At 38.6% G+C, this 17500-nt stretch overlaps 1 protein-coding gene across 2 annotated transcripts in view; it reads right to left on the bottom strand.

Moving 5' to 3' along the window:
• Positions 1-17500, bottom strand: part of fam234b (family with sequence similarity 234 member B) — a gene marked incomplete at its 3' end in the record, with an annotated part of 32395 nt that overhangs the window by 3419 nt on the left and 11476 nt on the right. Inside the window, exon 12 of one of the 2 annotated variants that reach the window (XM_079819655.1) lies at positions 7456-8247. The exons of the other annotated variant lie outside the window; for it this stretch is intronic. Within the exon in view, the coding sequence (XP_079675781.1) occupies positions 7456-8247 (792 nt within the window). Of the gene's footprint in view, positions 1-7455; positions 8248-17500 lie in introns of those variants that run through there. 2 annotated transcript variants of the gene reach the window in all.

Below are 17500 nucleotides of genomic sequence, written 5' to 3' on the forward strand. Positions count from 1 at the left end.
TCCGAACAGTTTCTGTTCAGGCATAATTACTCCTCTATGGAGCGAGTCCAGACCGAATTGCCAGAGCAAAAAAAATTTGTGGGCGGGGTTAAATTCGGCTGGCATCCAGGCTAATATATTTCCATAATTTTCATACATTTTATGAAGTAAACATCCTATTCAGAAGTAGTAAAGGCAGTTTAGCAGTATTTGATTTGAATTCAACCTCTAATAAATATAAAATAACGTGCATTATAGCTCACTGCTGCATCTCAAATGGCAAATCTATATATTTTTTCCCTTTATATTTAAAAATGTCCAGAATTTTTTATCTAAAAAATTTGACTGGATGTTATATTTTGTACTCTTGGCATGAAAACAAATTGGTTGTCTACAAATCTTAAAATTTTTCTGTGTTTATCGCCATTTCAAAATAAAGGTCTGAACTGAATATGAAAATATGAAAACTAGAATTTATCAGCTGCATCTCTACACAAGGGGACTAGCTAACGTTACTCTGAAGAGAACAGCAATTTAGTAAGTAGTGAAATACGTTTTCTATTGTTTATCATGGGCTGTATATGAACTTATGATCACCTGTTGTATGTTTAGATCGCAGAGCTAGTGTATATGTTTAGAATAGCACCTGCAGCATAGCTAAACTAGCTCCTCTTCAGAAACTTCCTCATCCAATCCTTCATCTCTGGATGTGAAATAATCCATGATATGATCGTTTAGGACACTGATATCTCCAGGATTAAGCAGATTTAGGCGAGCGAGATCATAAAAGCGCTCAGTTACTTCACACTCCGTTGTTCTCCTGTGCTCCGCCATCTCACGATACGATAACGTATTAAAGGTCCCATGGCATGGCATTTTTCTATTATTTTATAGTGTTTCCTGAGGTGTACTTATATTGTTAGTATGATTTTTACATCATAAAATGTCATAATTTAGAAATTGTAAGGGAAAGCTACAATATGAGTATAAATGAACTAACGAAAACACTTCCTGAATTATACACCCACACTCATGTTAAACGACATCCTAAGATGACGGGGAGAAAAGGAAGGAAGAACCATAAAGTATGGAAGAATCTGCAAGAGCCAGCATCGTCTGTACAAGAGTAACTAAGATGACAAGATATCGACACACTTGATTTCCTTTGCAGACAAAATAGACTTCCTCTTTGGAAAGAACCCAGATTGCTTAACATGTAAACAGTTCGGTATAAATACCCCTGTATTTTTTCTGTCGGTGTGCATTCCTTTTCGATTTCTTTTGATTGATGTACCATCATTGAGAATTACTCTCTCTCTGTATTTTTATTTGCATTGCTCTGCTGTATCATTCTGACTTGTATTGCTCGGACGAGAACAAGTTACTTTTTTACATCTATTGCTTGAAACTGCATACAAGGTATTTGAAACCTTTATATTGACCCACTCATTCATGATTGTCTGAGATTGGATAAGCTGAAGTATTATAACCTGTAACCTTTTATTATTTTGCTAATTACTTTTGGATCATTGTTTAACCAGTACTTTTATCTTTTGTATAAATAAATTTTCATTTTATAAAGAAAAAGTATTTTTCAGTTTTTTACCTCAGCTTATAAAAGTCAGTTGCATAAAGAATAGATAGAGCATTTTTATCACATCTGATACGGCCAAGGGGTCAAGCAACCATCGTTGAGAAAAACCACCGGGTGGTGAGTATGGTCTCATTACAAGGGTTATTGACTGTTTATTGATTTTGTATTGTTCATTAAGGGACGAGATGTTCATATCACTAGATTAATGGTATGAGATAACGAGCTAGTGTAGGCTTAGACCTAATACTGACCTGACAGCACAAGACTGCTTATCTGCAATTAATATAATTGTATCTTAAGGGTTAATCAGGAACTGGGATAAATACCGGATCCCACTACATGGGGGCTATCGTCCGGGATTGTTTAATATTAATATAATTTAATATTGACAAACCTAAAAAGAATCCGAGTGAACAATAATAATTTAAATCAATAAAGCGTTTTTATTCAAATGCTCCATCAGAGTCTCAAAGCACAGAGAGGAAGCTACTAGGAAAGTAACTTCCGCATTTTTTAACTTCAGTAATATATCTCAGGGACGCCTGAGAAAAGATATTTCTGTTGTTAAAACTGGTAATAAAAATCTGGAGGACAGCGCTGTGGGACCAAGAGAGTACCCAATACTAGGACCTCAAATGTAAAAGGATAATTACCAAAAGAGAGGAAACAGATACACAGCTATGGATAATATAACTAATATCAATTTGCTCTCCCAAGATGAATTAACTAAACAACTAAAAGATGCGGGATATGAAGGAAGTGAGGAAATGTTAATCACTGGAGACACTTTATACACCGCAAATGTAGAAAGTTTACCAAAACTAGTCAAAAAGGTTGGGGAATCGAGTAAAAGCAAAAAAATTATAGTAGATACTGCAGACAGTGATACCACCGTTCCAATTGTTAAAGGAGTTAACATACGAGTGCTTAAAAACGGTGTCCCCAATACGGAAGCATTGGTCTTAGCAAACTCGCCTACCCCATCAGAATCTGACAGGGAGGGAGCGACGGGTTGTGACGCTGACCATTTCAAAAAAGGAAGTAGATTGATGCCAATGGAGGCAGGGGCGATTCCTAAACATAATGCTTTCGTTACAGGATTCAGTCCTCTAATAAAGGGGGGAGGATCGTGGGAAGTTGGAAAAAATGCGTTTAGACCGTACCAAACATCCACGGAAAGAAAAATTAAAGATAATCAAAACATGCGGTTAGAAGATAGATCTGATAAGAGTTCGAGTTCAGAATATACTGAGGATGAGGAAATACCTCGTAGAAAGAAAATTAATTACAAAAAATCTAGAAGCCAATCTCGTGAGAGGCGAAGTAGCTCTCATCAAAGAGAACACGACACTTTGGGAGGAAGAACATTCTTAACCTGCCCCGGTCTTGTTCTTAGAACAGGAGATGCACACCTGGCAAATATAAAGGGACCAGGACAAAAAATAATTAAATTAGCGTGCGGGCCTACCGCGGATGAAATTTTAGATATGCCCGGGACAAGTTCAAAAGCTAAAATAGATATGTTAGCAGAACAATTAGATTGTATGCAGAAATCGTTGTGTTACATGCTGTTAGATGATAACAGAAACGACAAACAAGAACCGACTAACAACGAAATTTGGAAGTTGAGAGAATACACACACCAGGAGCTACCACCCCGTAAGGGTAAAGCTCCCAGAAAACAACTAAAACCTGATAAAACTAGGAAGCTTATCAGGGAGAGTAGTGAAAGAGACTACAGAATAGAAAAATATGAAAGGAAAATAGAGGATGAAGAAGAATCCTCAGAATCTCTGTCTGAATCTGAGCATTCAACCTCTGACAGAGAGGAGACAAGCAGCAGGAAACAGTTACTTCCTCCTAAGCCTCAAGTAGACTTGTCACTAATGGCAGCAATCTCTAGGCAGGAAAGGGGGAGGGTAAACTCAGAATCTGATGAGGAAGTAAGGCCTAAACTGAGGCGCGGGCCTAAACGACAGGCAAAAACGGACAGCGTCACTTCAATTCAGCTACTGCAGAATATGAGATTCCCTGGCGCAGGCCAAAATAACATGGCTAAAGCTAGAATGGTAGCTGAATTGGGGGAAACGCTAAATGTCACAAAGAACCTGATTGAACAAATGATTAAGTATCATACAGGATTATCTCTAAGATTGGAAACATTAAAAGATCACAATTCACAAGTAATTGGAATTGACGAAGAAGCTGAATTTAGGAAAGAGGTAGAAATTGTAAAAACCACAGGATTGTGGCCATATCTATCTGAGAAGGCTAGGGAAGGCTGGACTGAAACAAAAATGCTAGCCAGATTAAAAAAGATAGTCGTAGACCTACCAGGTTGCAGAGAAATTGCAAGTTGGGGGGCAGAAACTGACTGGTCAGAATTGTCTAAATTTGCAGCCAGATATGACAGAGAAACAAATAGAAGACAAAGAATGAAAGACAGCTCAGGACCAGAAAGGAATAGACCAACAGAGAGAGCTAGAGACAAACAAAAATCTAACTTTCAAAAAAATAAATTCAGATCGAATGACAGACAAAAGCTCAGGCCTAGTGAAAAAGACCATAAAAAACAAGCGTATCAAAAAACTAAACCACAGGCCAAACCAACACAGACAAAAAATCAAGGAAAGAAAAATGATTACATTGAACCAGAAAAATGGGCTAAAATGTCAGACGAACAGAAAAAGGCACACATAAGCAAAAAGAATAAAAAAGCAGAAGTCAAATCAGAGAAGTCTCTTAAAGTCAAATCAAATAAGACTGAGAGAGAGAGTAAAAAATAGGACAGCGCCCCCCCAGGGAAAGCGGCTATAGCCTCGGATTTAGTGGAGGAAACAGACGATAAAGACCTATTTATAAACTATAAAGGGGTCCGATTCCTTTTAGACACAGGAGCAGAAATTACAACGATAACAAAATTACCTACAGAAGCCAGAAAATTAAAGGGCAAATATAAAGTGTATGGCTTTAGTAAGGAAATGGGGCCTGTCACCAGAGATAGATATCTTTGGGAAGGTTTGCATTGCATATTAGACAGCTCAAATTTAATGTGTTTAAAAGATGCTATTTTCGTTAAAGAAATGGCAGAGAAAGTTCCTGAGGAAATTAGGGAAGTTAAGTGGCTTAAAACAGTCGACCTGGGGCAAGAAATAAATAGAGTTGTAAACGAGACTCTACTACCAAAAGACGAGTTAAGAAAACTACTCGAAAAATATAAAAATAACTGCGCAAAAAGTAAAAACGATTGTGGGAAGTTATCAGATAAATATGAGTATACTATAGTGGGAGGAATCCCAACACCACAGAGGCAATACCCGCTAAATAAAGCTGCATATGCAGAAATAAAACAAACTATAGGGGAATTGCTTCAAAAAAAGGTTATAAGTATACAGGAAAATTGTCCCACCAACAGCGCAATTCAAAGCGTGCAAAAACCGGATGGGACCTATCGTTTAGTAACAAATTTCAAAGCATTAAATAAAGTAACAGTACCTGACACCAGGTATTTAATTAATGCGAGAGACGCAACAAATGGCCTGCAAGGTGGTAAAATCCTGTCTAAAATAGATTTAGCTAATGGGTTCTGGTCAGTCCCATTGGCTAAAGAAAGCCGACCACGTACGGCCTTCACCTTTGAAGGGAAACAGATGATATATAACCGTTTGCCACAAGGGTTCTGCAACTCTCCTAATGTATTCCAGGCAATAATATTGGAAATTCTGGACGGTTTACCTGTCACAGTGTACATTGATGATGTATTAATTGCCACAGAAACCGTAAAAGATCATATGGAGGTCCTAACGGACACCATTGGCAGATTAGCAAACGCTGGCTTCCTGCTAAATCTGAAAAAACTAGAGTTGGGAAAGGAGAAGGTCAATTTTCTAGGGTTTGAAATTTCAGGAACTGAAAGGGGAATTGCACAATCCACCCAAGAGAAACTTACAGAGTTGAAAAATACAGAAATAAAAAGCTTGAAACAATTGCAAAGCTTGCTGGGGAGATTAAACTTCATACGAGATTTAATTCCAGGATATAGTGCGAAAGCGAAAACATTGTATAAAGCCACAGCCGGGGATAGCTTTAAATGGGATGAAAACCTAGAAAAAATCAAATGTGACCTAATAGAAATGGCTTTAAACTCAGGGAGGATTATCCGAAGAGATCCTGATAAGAACCTGGTAGTTAAAGTAAATAACACGAATGAGGAAATGGAAGTTATCTTGTATAATGAAGGTAGCCCAAAATCACCAGTGATGTTCATTTCGCATGAAAAACCGGCAAATCACAGAAAGCATGAAAATATGTCATCAGTTGACATATTAGCAACGCTAGCAAGAAATTTACTGACAATTAAATCCTTAGCTGCAGAGAAACTGATAATAGTAGTAGCTAAAGGCGAAGGTATAGATTTATTGGTAAGAGAAGCCAAAAATCTTGTGAATGAACAGAAGATGATTCACACCTTTACATGGGCGAAATGGAAGAAATTAATCTTTGATAAACAGATTGAATTCAGAAATGAAAAAACGCCGAAAAAGGAAAAACAGACTATGATAAACCCGAAACAAATGTGCTACTTTACTGATGGTAGTTCAGAAAAAGGTCAAGTATGGTGGGGTTTCTTAGTCAAGCTAAATGGCAAAATTATCCATAGAGAGAAAGGTAGATTAGAGGATAGTAAAAGTGCTCAGGAAGCTGAAGTAACCGCAGTGGACAGAGCAATTTCACATATGAAAGATAACAATCATAAAGATTGTATACTAGTAACGGACAGTGAATATGTATATTTGGGTTTAGTTCAAAATTTGGACATATGGCAACTGAATGAATTCCATAATGCAAAAGGGAAACCTTTAGCACAGAGAGAATTATGGATGAATATTAAAATGAACTATGAGATTGCTAAACCAAGAGTTCTACACCAGACAAGTCACACGGTTCAAAAAACGGAAGCTGCTAGAGGAAATAGAGAAGTTGATGAATACATTCGAGTAAGAGCAGTTACGAAAGCGAGCGAGGGGACCCTATTGCAGGAACTGCACGATAAACTGAAACATCCTTCCACAGCGTATATTGCGAAATACTGCCAACGAATGGGTCTGCACGTGCAGAACTTGAAAACCAGCTATCACAAAATCAAGCTTAACTGTCCTGATTGTAGGAAGGTAATGACCAGTGTATATCATGATTTTGGAAAAATCAAAACTGAAAAAGAGAATGTCGAAATAAGCCTCGACTACGCGGGTCCCTTGAGACCTAAAACGAAGAGAAATAATGTTTATTTCTTAGTAATAGTGGACAATTGCTCAAATTTCACACAAATATACCCATGTCCACAGGCTACGAGCACAGTGGTTGTAAATAGCTTAAAGGACTGGATAAAATACAGAGGTGCGCCAGAACGTATTCGTGGTGATAATGCACATAATTTGACAGGGCTAGAGGTTGAAAACTTTTGTAAAGAACAAGGTATCACCTTAATTAAAGCAGTTAAATATCAGCCAAGTTCAAATGGAATAGCTGAGAATTGTGTGAAAAGATGTAAAAATTGGTTTATTAAAAATCAGAGTCTAGGAGACTGGGACCTACTAATTCCAGAATGCCTCCATTTTCTGAATTATAGGGTTTCAAAGACAAATCAAATTACTGAACCGACTGACACAAGCAAAAATCCGTTTAAGGTAGGCCAAAAAGTTTATATCTTATTAAAACAAAAACAGGGACGTTTTAGAAGTAAAACAGGAACTGAAGATAAGGTAGTAGAATTAACTTCGAATACCACCGTTAAACTTGAGGCAAACGGAATTTGGTCAGTTAGAAATCTTGTGGGGAGCAAAGACTAAGACAACTATAATGAACAAACAGCGAGTGACCTTTCAGCAGGATTTTAAATGTCCGGCTGAGGGTGCTGTAGTAGTTGTTAAAGATTCTAGTGAATCCTTTTTGGTGAAAACGTGGCATAGAGAAAGTCGAGAGGGCACTATCTCTATCCGACGGAGACCAACTGACTGTGTGATCTGTGGCAAACAGGAAGTTTGCAAACTCCTCTGGGCAGGACCTCGAGAAATGAGGGAAAGCCACACCTGGCTTAAAGCGCAGGTGGAAACTGTGCCAAAATGGTTCTGTAGTGAACGAACCGTTGGCCCATGTGCAATCGGAGACATTTCAATCTGTGGAGCATGTAGAATAAAAACGCAGAATTGGATCGTTTGGCAGTACGAACTAACCACTGGGAATTGTGGTTGTAAAAACTGTGTAGATTGTAAGTTAAAATTTAATCTACGAGGCCAAGAGTGTAAGTGTGTTCTGGTTGAACAAGGACAACTTAAAAGGTGTGACAAGTGTGTCATTCTTCTGAAAAAACGCTGGATGGTTGTGACCAGCCAGAAAGGAGTATGGCAAACTAGGAAAAGTAGTACCAGTTTAGGATGTTTCCAACATGGTAAAATTATGGAAAAATGGGAAGTGAACCCATTAGCCTTAATCTCTGACAAAGAAAAGGCATTTTTATGGGACAGGCTGTTTATTTGTGGACAACAAATACCGTTAGATTCCGACCCGTTCCGAAAAGGGGAGGTTCTGGACAAAACCTTGTCTAGAGACACTGACCTGAATCTATGGAAGCAAGTGGTGAAAGAATCATTGCATGACGGGGATGGTCTTGTGAACTATAAAGAAAAGGGAGAGTACAAGGAAAAATTGTTATACGATTTGATGATTGATGTAATTAAAGAAATGTCTTTCCAGGAAGACTTCCCTATTTATATGCCGAGAGAGTATAGTTTTTATGTCTGGGAAACGAACCTTACTATCCAAGCACGTCGTCAGAGGACGTTTACAGGGTCAGAAATAGTAAAGGTCAAGATAGAACCTGGACAGCACAGTATAGAGTGGGAAGTGAAAGTCTCACTAACAACTACCTCAGATTACATGGGGGTTGGAAGATCAATAGAGGGGGTTCATGTGGAACGATCAGTAATCCCTAAACCTAACTCGCTGAGCAAAGTAACCAATTGGTTCAGAAAGCAGTTAGGGAAAGTTTAGGTTGACATGTCTCTCTGTGTCTCTTTTTCTGTTTTGCAGCAACATGAGGCGTAAAGGAACGGAAACGAGACGAAAGCAGAGGACGCTGAGAGGAAAAAGGAGAACCTTAAGTCTGTTCCTGGTTGCGTCACTAATATCGTTGTTAATAAGTTTTTTCATAGTTTGCTTGGGCATATCTGTAGAAAATAAAGAAAGTAAAATAGGAGTAGCCTCGTGTTCTGAAATTGAAAGAATAGTTAGTAAAATTTGTTATAAACAAAATGTAACTTTAAAAGGCGAAATATATGGGCCAAGAATGATAAGGGAAATGTTCAAGGGATTTATTGCTAAAATAGATAAATCTTTTTGGAATTGTAAGGGTACAAAACGAATCAGTGCAACCAAAGGGCCAGTTCTTTATGGGAATAAAGTAATAAAGAATAAAACAAAGTTACAATGGAGTAGTTTAAAAGCCCATAACCAGACACATGTAAAATTGAAGGGTTTGGTTTATAATTTTTCAGATATAACTAACCTTACGTTCAGGTCGCATGTGTACAAAATATGGAATAGTCCTCTTGTGGAAGTATCGCAAAAAGACAAATGGGATTGTTTAACTAAACAGGTCAGTACTACAGTGCAGGAAACCTGGATGGGGAAAAGTGGCATAGAAAGACCCATAACTATGGAAATAAAAAATGACAGTGTAATTGGAGCAAACAAAAAACGAAAAATTAGATCTGCTAGTAAAATTACAATAACTAAGAACACGTGGAATAATGCAGATTTGAGCAACCCAGTGCAGAAAAGTTATTGGCCGATAGGACTGAAGCCACATGTATTAATTTTGGGGGTGTTTAAAAATAGACCCAAACCAGCCTATGCAGAGTTAGACTGGGTGACATGTGAGAAAAAGGTTGTGCCGCTTGCATTGTGTGAAAACAGAAAAGATTGCCCATATTTGACTAAAAATAGGTTTTTGAGTAATAAACCTGAAAACCAGTTATGGTACAACTTAGATATACATTGTAAAACGGAATATGGTACGACTAGTGCCTGGATTTGCTATTTGGATAGTGAATCCAAATGGGATAACGATAAATTTAAAGAGTATGGCATTGAGGTCATCAAGCTGTGGCATTCTTGGATGAGTTATCAAGACGCAAACAATGAAATGGTTAAGGCCGAGTCAAAAAGAGACACATGGACGATTAACGACACCTTGTGGAAAAACGGAGTAGGGGGTAGTAGACTACACCCATTGACTTTGGATTATGCGCCACGAGCAGGAATATCGTTAGAACTAGCGAATGCATCAGGGATAGTGAGTTATATTCTAACTAATATATCTGATCAACAATATAGATCCGCTATAGTGCTTTATTGTTTGGCAATTGAAGGCCCACTTCGGTGGACTCATACAAATCAAGGTATTTGGAGTAATCATAGTGATGGAATGAATAAAGGTACATTAAGATGGATTGGACTATCCAACTTCCAGTACCGTGTTTGGGATGTGTTCCCTGTAGCAATGGGATTGGATGAGATATCTAGCCAAACAGTCACTTGGAGAACGTTCCAAGAGAGCAAAAATAAGAATGTATTCCCAATTTCTATATCTTATAGGAATAATAAATCAAATATAGGACTGAACAAATTAGTGTTGACCCATGGCTATTGGAGTAATAAATACTATTTACCAATGTTGAAACCTAGCGAACATCGGGGTAGCAATGGTAAGGATTATAAAGTATTGATGGCATCATCTAATTTTAATATAAAAAGATCGAGTCCTTTTTCTAGGCATAGTCTACGGTCTGATGACTATTTAAAGGACGTGAATAAAATTAGATCAAGCTCATGGAATTTTGGAGTTGGCAAGTTTCAATTTAAAAGAGATGAAGAGGAGAAATATTTGTGGTTTCCGGGTATAGAACAGGCTTGCGACAAAAAGATGTTCGATGAATGGACTGTTAAAACCCCAGGTGACATGTTCAGCCCTAATATAACATGGATGTATAAAGGGGAACACTTATATTGTACATTTAAAGACTTGATGAAATTGGGCCAAGACAAGATTGGAAGTGAGGAACGATGGGAAGATATAAGTCAAATTACGCCAGGGGCTCCTTTAATGTTGATAGCAAAAAATCAAATAATGAAAAAATGTGCATTTTCATCGATGGTGAAAAGTCAACTTGAGCTGGGGGGTATTTTTGATTTAGTCGACGATTACCTGGAAGGCCTTTCAATGGGCCCGCATTTTATGTTTTCTGCAGACTTCTCATCTCAATTAATAAGGCCCAATACAGGGAATCTATTTACGGTTTATTGGAAAGTACAAACTAAAGCGATTCTGTGGGCTTTGGATAATGTTAAGGAGCTTGCTGTCTCCATTTGGGATTTATTCGTAGAATCATGGTTTTACATACAAATAGTGGTAATTTGCCTGGCTGTCATCTTTATAGTGACAGTATCGACAGTTATGATAATTAAATTTTCCAAATTAGGATTGGTTTGCAATCGACTGTCGAAACTGAACGGTTCCTTAAAGGACCGGAAAGCGCTTCTCTCTGCAAGCGAGTTCGACTCTGACATTGAGGATGGAAAAGTTTGAAGACTGAGAGTTACGCAATTTTAAAAGGCCCCTCGAGGCCTTATAAGCATGGCATGTTGACTAGTGAACTTGACACAGACTGACACTGGAAGGTGACTGAACATAACTGAATTACAACAGCGGTCATTACGAAAAAAAAAAAAAGATAATGGCCTATCTAAATTGCTCAAACACAAGCTCGTCCTGGCCCAGCCAAGAACAAGCGAACCGCGATATAGTGAGTATGTTTATTATAAACTTTTGGTTAATTATGTATTGGATTTCTGGGCTGTTCTATAATCACCGCCAACAATTTTTGCTAATGTGTTTGAGCCTAGGTCTTTTTAACATTTTGGATGATTTTTCTTTAGTTCTGATTTTAGTATCACAGCTGTTGAGAAGCGCTAGATATGTAAAACTTTTTGGTCAAAGAGGCATTTTTGCGGTAATGATTTTTGCAGGCGCAATTTTTGTATACAATTTCGCTAGATGTTATCTTGACGTTTTTTGGCTGAAATATGTTGGAATAGTGATTGCTATCCTAACATACATTTTTCTGATCGCATTAAGCTATCAGAGAAATAATATGCTTAGACCCCTTGTGATAAAACTGGCAGTTTTGTATTTTTTAGTAATTATAATGGCTGCCAGTTCTCGGCACACTGAAGAGCCAAAATTATTCATGCTCTCAATTCTTGTGGGCATTAATGATTACAGCCGATTATTCAAATTTTTAGATAATTGTAAATTTTGGTGTTGTTGAAACACAGTTGAACACAGGAGGAGAATGACTCATGAAAAAAAAAAAAAAAAAAAATGAGTCATTGCCCTCTATTTACATGGGTCGGGGATATTTTGTTTTCATTTCATTATGTTTTAAGACCAAGATGATTTTGTTTATCATTTTTATTTTTAAGACCATGATGAGTTGTTTTCATTTTATTTTTATTATGAAATTAGAAGGATTACTTTTATAAGGTCTTCATTATTTTTAGTTCTCCATAGATTTTTCCAAATAGTTTGGTAAATAGGAAGATATGACGTTTTTTGGAACTTGAATTGTATTAGTTTGTTATCATTGATGACGACAGATGAAGAAGACGAATATTCTGTATTTTGATTTTTTCTTTCAAAACAAAATTTTTTTTTGGAAAATTTATGATCTATTGCTCAAATTATTCATTTTTTTTTTAGTTATAGACTAAAGCAGATTTACGAGTAATTGATAGTAAATTTTTAATAGTATGTTAAAATGTTCTCTGTTTTTATTCTGGCCAAATAAAAGCAGACAACAAAGAGGATTTCACTCTTTATGATTGATAAATGATTTCTTTTTGTTTTTGTTGATTTTTCTTTCTTTAACATAATCTACCATCATCTAACATTGATTTGGTTTGGAGGTATTAGGTTTTCTGTCATTGAATGAACTATGATTAACGGCAACATTATAAGTTGATTTATTTTTCTCTCCCTGCTTCTTTTATTATGATTAATAGGACGATAAGTTGATTTATTTTTGTTTTCTTTTATTTTTGAATTAACTATCCTAGATAGGGCAGGATAAATGATTTATTGTTTTATGATTGTGTGTTACATTAGGTGCCTATAATGAAAAAGACACCGGGCGGGGCAATGCAGAGAAGATGTCACGAATGTGAAAAATATTGTTATCCTTTGAAATTAATAGTTTATAAGAGAGAAATGTTGATGTATGTGAATTTTTGTACAGAATGTGTAATCAAACAGGGTTATTACATGGCTGAAATAAGATCTATTACATTTTATAAAGCGATGGCGGATTTTACTGACCCAAAGAGCACTCATCATCTCGATTATCACGCATTGAGCTTTATTATTGACATGAAATGGATAATTGTAGACCTAGACGAAGCTGTTGAGCTTTTGATTGGACACAGAGAAACTATTTCGAAAGGACGGTGCTGTGCGGAGATTCAAACCTATCTATGGCGGAAAATGGTTGTTCCGGGGTTTTGTACAAGGATGGCGCGTGTTAACGGCCAAATTGTCTTTGTCTATGTGCTCGATCCAACAGCTCTGCTTTGTACGTCTGTCGAGAGCCCACTGGGTTCCAAGGATGGTAGACGAAAGCATATTGGAGAGTGGTGCCGAGTTGGCGTTATCTCCGCAAGTGCTGATGGCAATGGATCGAGCCCCGAGGAGAAGGAACTCATTCCGATGGATGTCCGTGTCGAAGACATGGTACCGGGAGACGGTTAAGAATCTGTCCGCACAGTACGGGACTCTCGTGATTGGTTTCTTCTGGAAAGAGAGTGAGACTAGGTATCGGTTTCATGAGTGTTGTTTGGATTATGTACTTCCTACTGTCTATGTTTTTAATGTTAGATTGGATGAATTGAACGTAATATACCCTGACAAAGTTAATAGTAAAAGTATTTCCGTGAGTGCAAGAGGGGGTGTAAGGGAAAGCTACAATATGAGTATAAATGAACTAACGAAAACACTTCCTGAATTATACACCCACACTCATGTTAAACGACATCCTAAGATGACGGGGAGAAAAGGAAGGAAGAACCATAAAGTATGGAAGAATCTGCAAGAGCCAGCATCGTCTGTACAAGAGTAACTAAGATGACAAGATATCGACACACTTGATTTCCTTTGCAGACAAAATAGACTTCCTCTTTGGAAAGAACCCAGATTGCTTAATATGTAAACAGTTCGGTATAAATACCCCTGTATTTTTTCTGTCGGTGTGCATTCCTTTTCGATTTCTTTTGATTGATGTACCATCATTGAGAATTACTCTCTCTCTGTATTTTTATTTGCATTGCTCTGCTGTATCATTCTGACTTGTATTGCTCGGACGAGAACAAGTTACTTTTTTACATCTATTGCTTGAAACTGCATACAAGGTATTTGAAACCTTTATATTGACCCACTCATTCATGATTGTCTGAGATTGGATAAGCTGAAGTATTATAACCTGTAACCTTTTATTATTTTGCTAATTACTTTTGGATCATTGTTTAACCAGTACTTTTATCTTTTGTATAAATAAATTTTCATTTTATAAAGAAAAAGTATTTTTCAGTTTTTTACCTCAGCTTATAAAAGTCAGTTGCATAAAGAATAGATAGAGCATTTTTATCACATCTGACACGGCCAAGGGGTCAAGCAACCATCGTTGAGAAAAACCACCGGGTGGTGAGTATGGTCTCATTACAAGGGTTATTGACTGTTTATTGATTTTGTATTGTTCATTAAGGGACGAGATGTTCATATCACTAGATTAATGGTATGAGATAACGAGCTAGTGTAGGCTTAGACCTAATACTGACCTGACAGCACAAGACTGCTTATCTGCAATTAATATAATTGTATCTTAAGGGTTAATCAGGAACTGGGATAAATACCGGATCCCACTACAAAATAAAAGGCATTTTTTCTATACTGCTGTTTGCCCTGTGGCTGAATGCCCTGCTTCAAGAGGCGTGTCTGCTGTGAGACTTCAGGAAAAACGCCCACTGTTGTGATTGGCTGACATCTTTGCATTTTAAATGAGCGGAGGGGGCGTGGTTTAACGAGGCACGAGCAGGCACGAGTCTGCCAGAGACGGATGGACCTGTGTTCACTTCACATCAGTTCTCTCAGCATGTCTCAGTTCAGGGTGAACTGTTGTAGTTACTAGAATATACTTCAGGTTATTAGTTTATTTCTAGTCAGAGGGGCTGTCACTCATGTCAGAAAGTTAGTAAATTATGGATCAGCGCTGACTCGAGACGCGAACCGTTTAGAACGATTCAGTCCGATTTGGTGAACTGGTTCGGTTCACTAAAAAGAACCGATTCAAAAGAATGATTCGTTCGCGAACAGGACATCACGGAGACGGAGCGATTGCTAACAAAGTTATTTATAGTAACTACTGAGTTATGAGAGCGCTGTCAGTCAGCGCGAGTTTATTGTGTTTGTATCTGAGAGTTCTGAATAAACACGAGTCCCAGTCACACCGAGTCCTCTTCATCATTATTCTACCAACTTTGTAACACATGCAATGTACCATTACAGCGAGATGAACGAGTTAGTAAGTGTTGATTAAAGCATTATTTCTAGATATGTTCCAATCATATGAATAGCGTCAGTGATGCGCATTGAGTAACTTACACAGCGCAAACAAAGACACAACAGCAGTAATCGAATGTAATCCAGTTTATTGTGGGGAAAGCTGGCTAGCCTAGCCCAGATACCCTCACGCTTACCCTCCTTCTGCTTAATCTCACGCCGCGTTTGGTGCCTCCGCTGTGGGCCAGATGCAGTACTGGGGGTCGGGGATGCTGAAGGCCGAGCTTCGGCGTGTGTGAGGTTTATCTCTAAAGATGTTACTGCTGATGTTAAACAGAAAAGACTGTATGCACATTTTAGAACAGATAGACGCGACGAGGACGTACAAAACACTGACTCACAAGATAGAAAACACGAAAACACCGTTCTGTCGGGAGAGAGAGAAGCCGCAGCGTGTGCACGAATAATAAATAATTAGCTGCACATCAGAAATCAATGATCACAGATCAGAAGGAACTGAAGAAAGACTTCTGTTTTCATTTGTACATCCAAACACTGAGAAACTGCCAGTTCACTCGTTCACAAGTAACGTTAATGATCTCTCGAGTGTTTGCATGGGCGTGGCAGATTCTCTGGGCGGAGGAAAGGGAGGAAACCGTTCCTGCTCTGATGTCATAACAGGAGACTTCAGGATTGGCTCGTCTGGCCTGTCATTTTCTCAAAGGCAGAGAGAGACAGCCAGAACTCGGGTTTACACCCATCAACATTTCTATCCACATGGGGACAATATTCAGGCTAGGGGAACTCATATTAATGTTGAAATACCTCATTAAAATTTCATGCCATGGGACCTTTAAATAAAAACTTTGCGTGCCGTAGTTATAGGACTGGAGGGAAATGCTTTGATAAACCTATATTCTACATGTAATGGGTTTATTGTGATGGGTGAACTGTCTTTGTGGTGTTAAGAGAGCGAAAACTGGACGTTTTTTGCACCTCCGCCGGGCATGATCTAAATAAACATTAGAGAAAGACGCAGTCTCTCCAGCTTGCCGCTATAAATCGCTATTTTTTTGCACTACACTAGTGATTTTTGCCAAGATATTTTTAGAAATGATAGACAAGATGTTTTAGAATAATAATTTAAATGAAAACCCAATTATGACAAAAAAATCCTATCCTTCGACTTTGCTGAAAACGTTCCAGCGCGACATCCGACGGGTTTTCCCAGATCGCATCACAAATATATTTCGTGAATGTATTCCTTTATATAGACCTATAGACTGATTTTATGAAAACAAAATTATTCTTTTTTTATTATTAATGTAACTAAAAACATTTTTTAATCCTCCTGGCGACCCAGGGTCTGAAGCCACTGAGGTCCACTGAGGACTGATGGTTAATTACTGGAGTCACTACAATAACCCTTTCATCATCATTATTATTATCATTATTATTATTATAAACCCTTGGCTGATGTATGTAATGAGAATCAGCCAACTAATCGATTCTCAGAATAACTGTTGCAGTGCAGCCCTACTTTTGACCTCTGCAGTGACCTCTGACCACTTGACTGACCTTTGATCTGACTGACCTCTGATCTGTCGAGTGATCTCTGACCTGTCGAGTGACCCCTGACCTGTCGAGTGACCCCTGATCTATCGTGTGACCCCTGAGCTGTCGAGTGACCCCTGACCTATCAAGTGACCCCTGAGCTGTCAAGTGACCCCTGATCGATCGTGTGACCCCTGAGCTGTCGAGTGACCCCTGACCTATCAAGTGACCCCTGAGCTGTCGAGTGACCCCTGAGCTGTCGAGTGCCCCCTGACGTATCGAGTGACCCCTGACCTATCGAGTGACCGCTGAGCTGTCGAGTGACCCCTGACCTATCGAGTGACCCCTGACCTATCAAGTGACCCCTGAGCTGTCGAGTGACCCTTGACCTACTGAGTGACCCCTGACCTATCGTGTGACCCCTGATCTGTCGAGTGACTCCTGATCTGTCGAGTGACCCCTGATCTGTCGGGTGACCCCTGACCTATCGAGTGACCCCTGACCTATCGTGTGACCCCTGATCTGTCGAGTGACTCCTGATCTGTCGAGTGACCCCTGATCTGTCGGGTGACCCCTGACCTATCGAGTGACCCCTGACCTATCGAGTGACCCCTGAGCTGTCGAGTGACCCCTGACCTATCGAGTGACCCCTGACCTATCGTGTGACCCCTGACCTATCGAGTGACCCCTGACCTATCGTGTGACTA

Source organism: Gobio gobio (genome assembly GCF_949357685.1).
Source record: "Gobio gobio genome assembly, chromosome: 1".
Taxonomy (NCBI): domain Eukaryota; kingdom Metazoa; phylum Chordata; class Actinopteri; order Cypriniformes; family Gobionidae; genus Gobio; species Gobio gobio.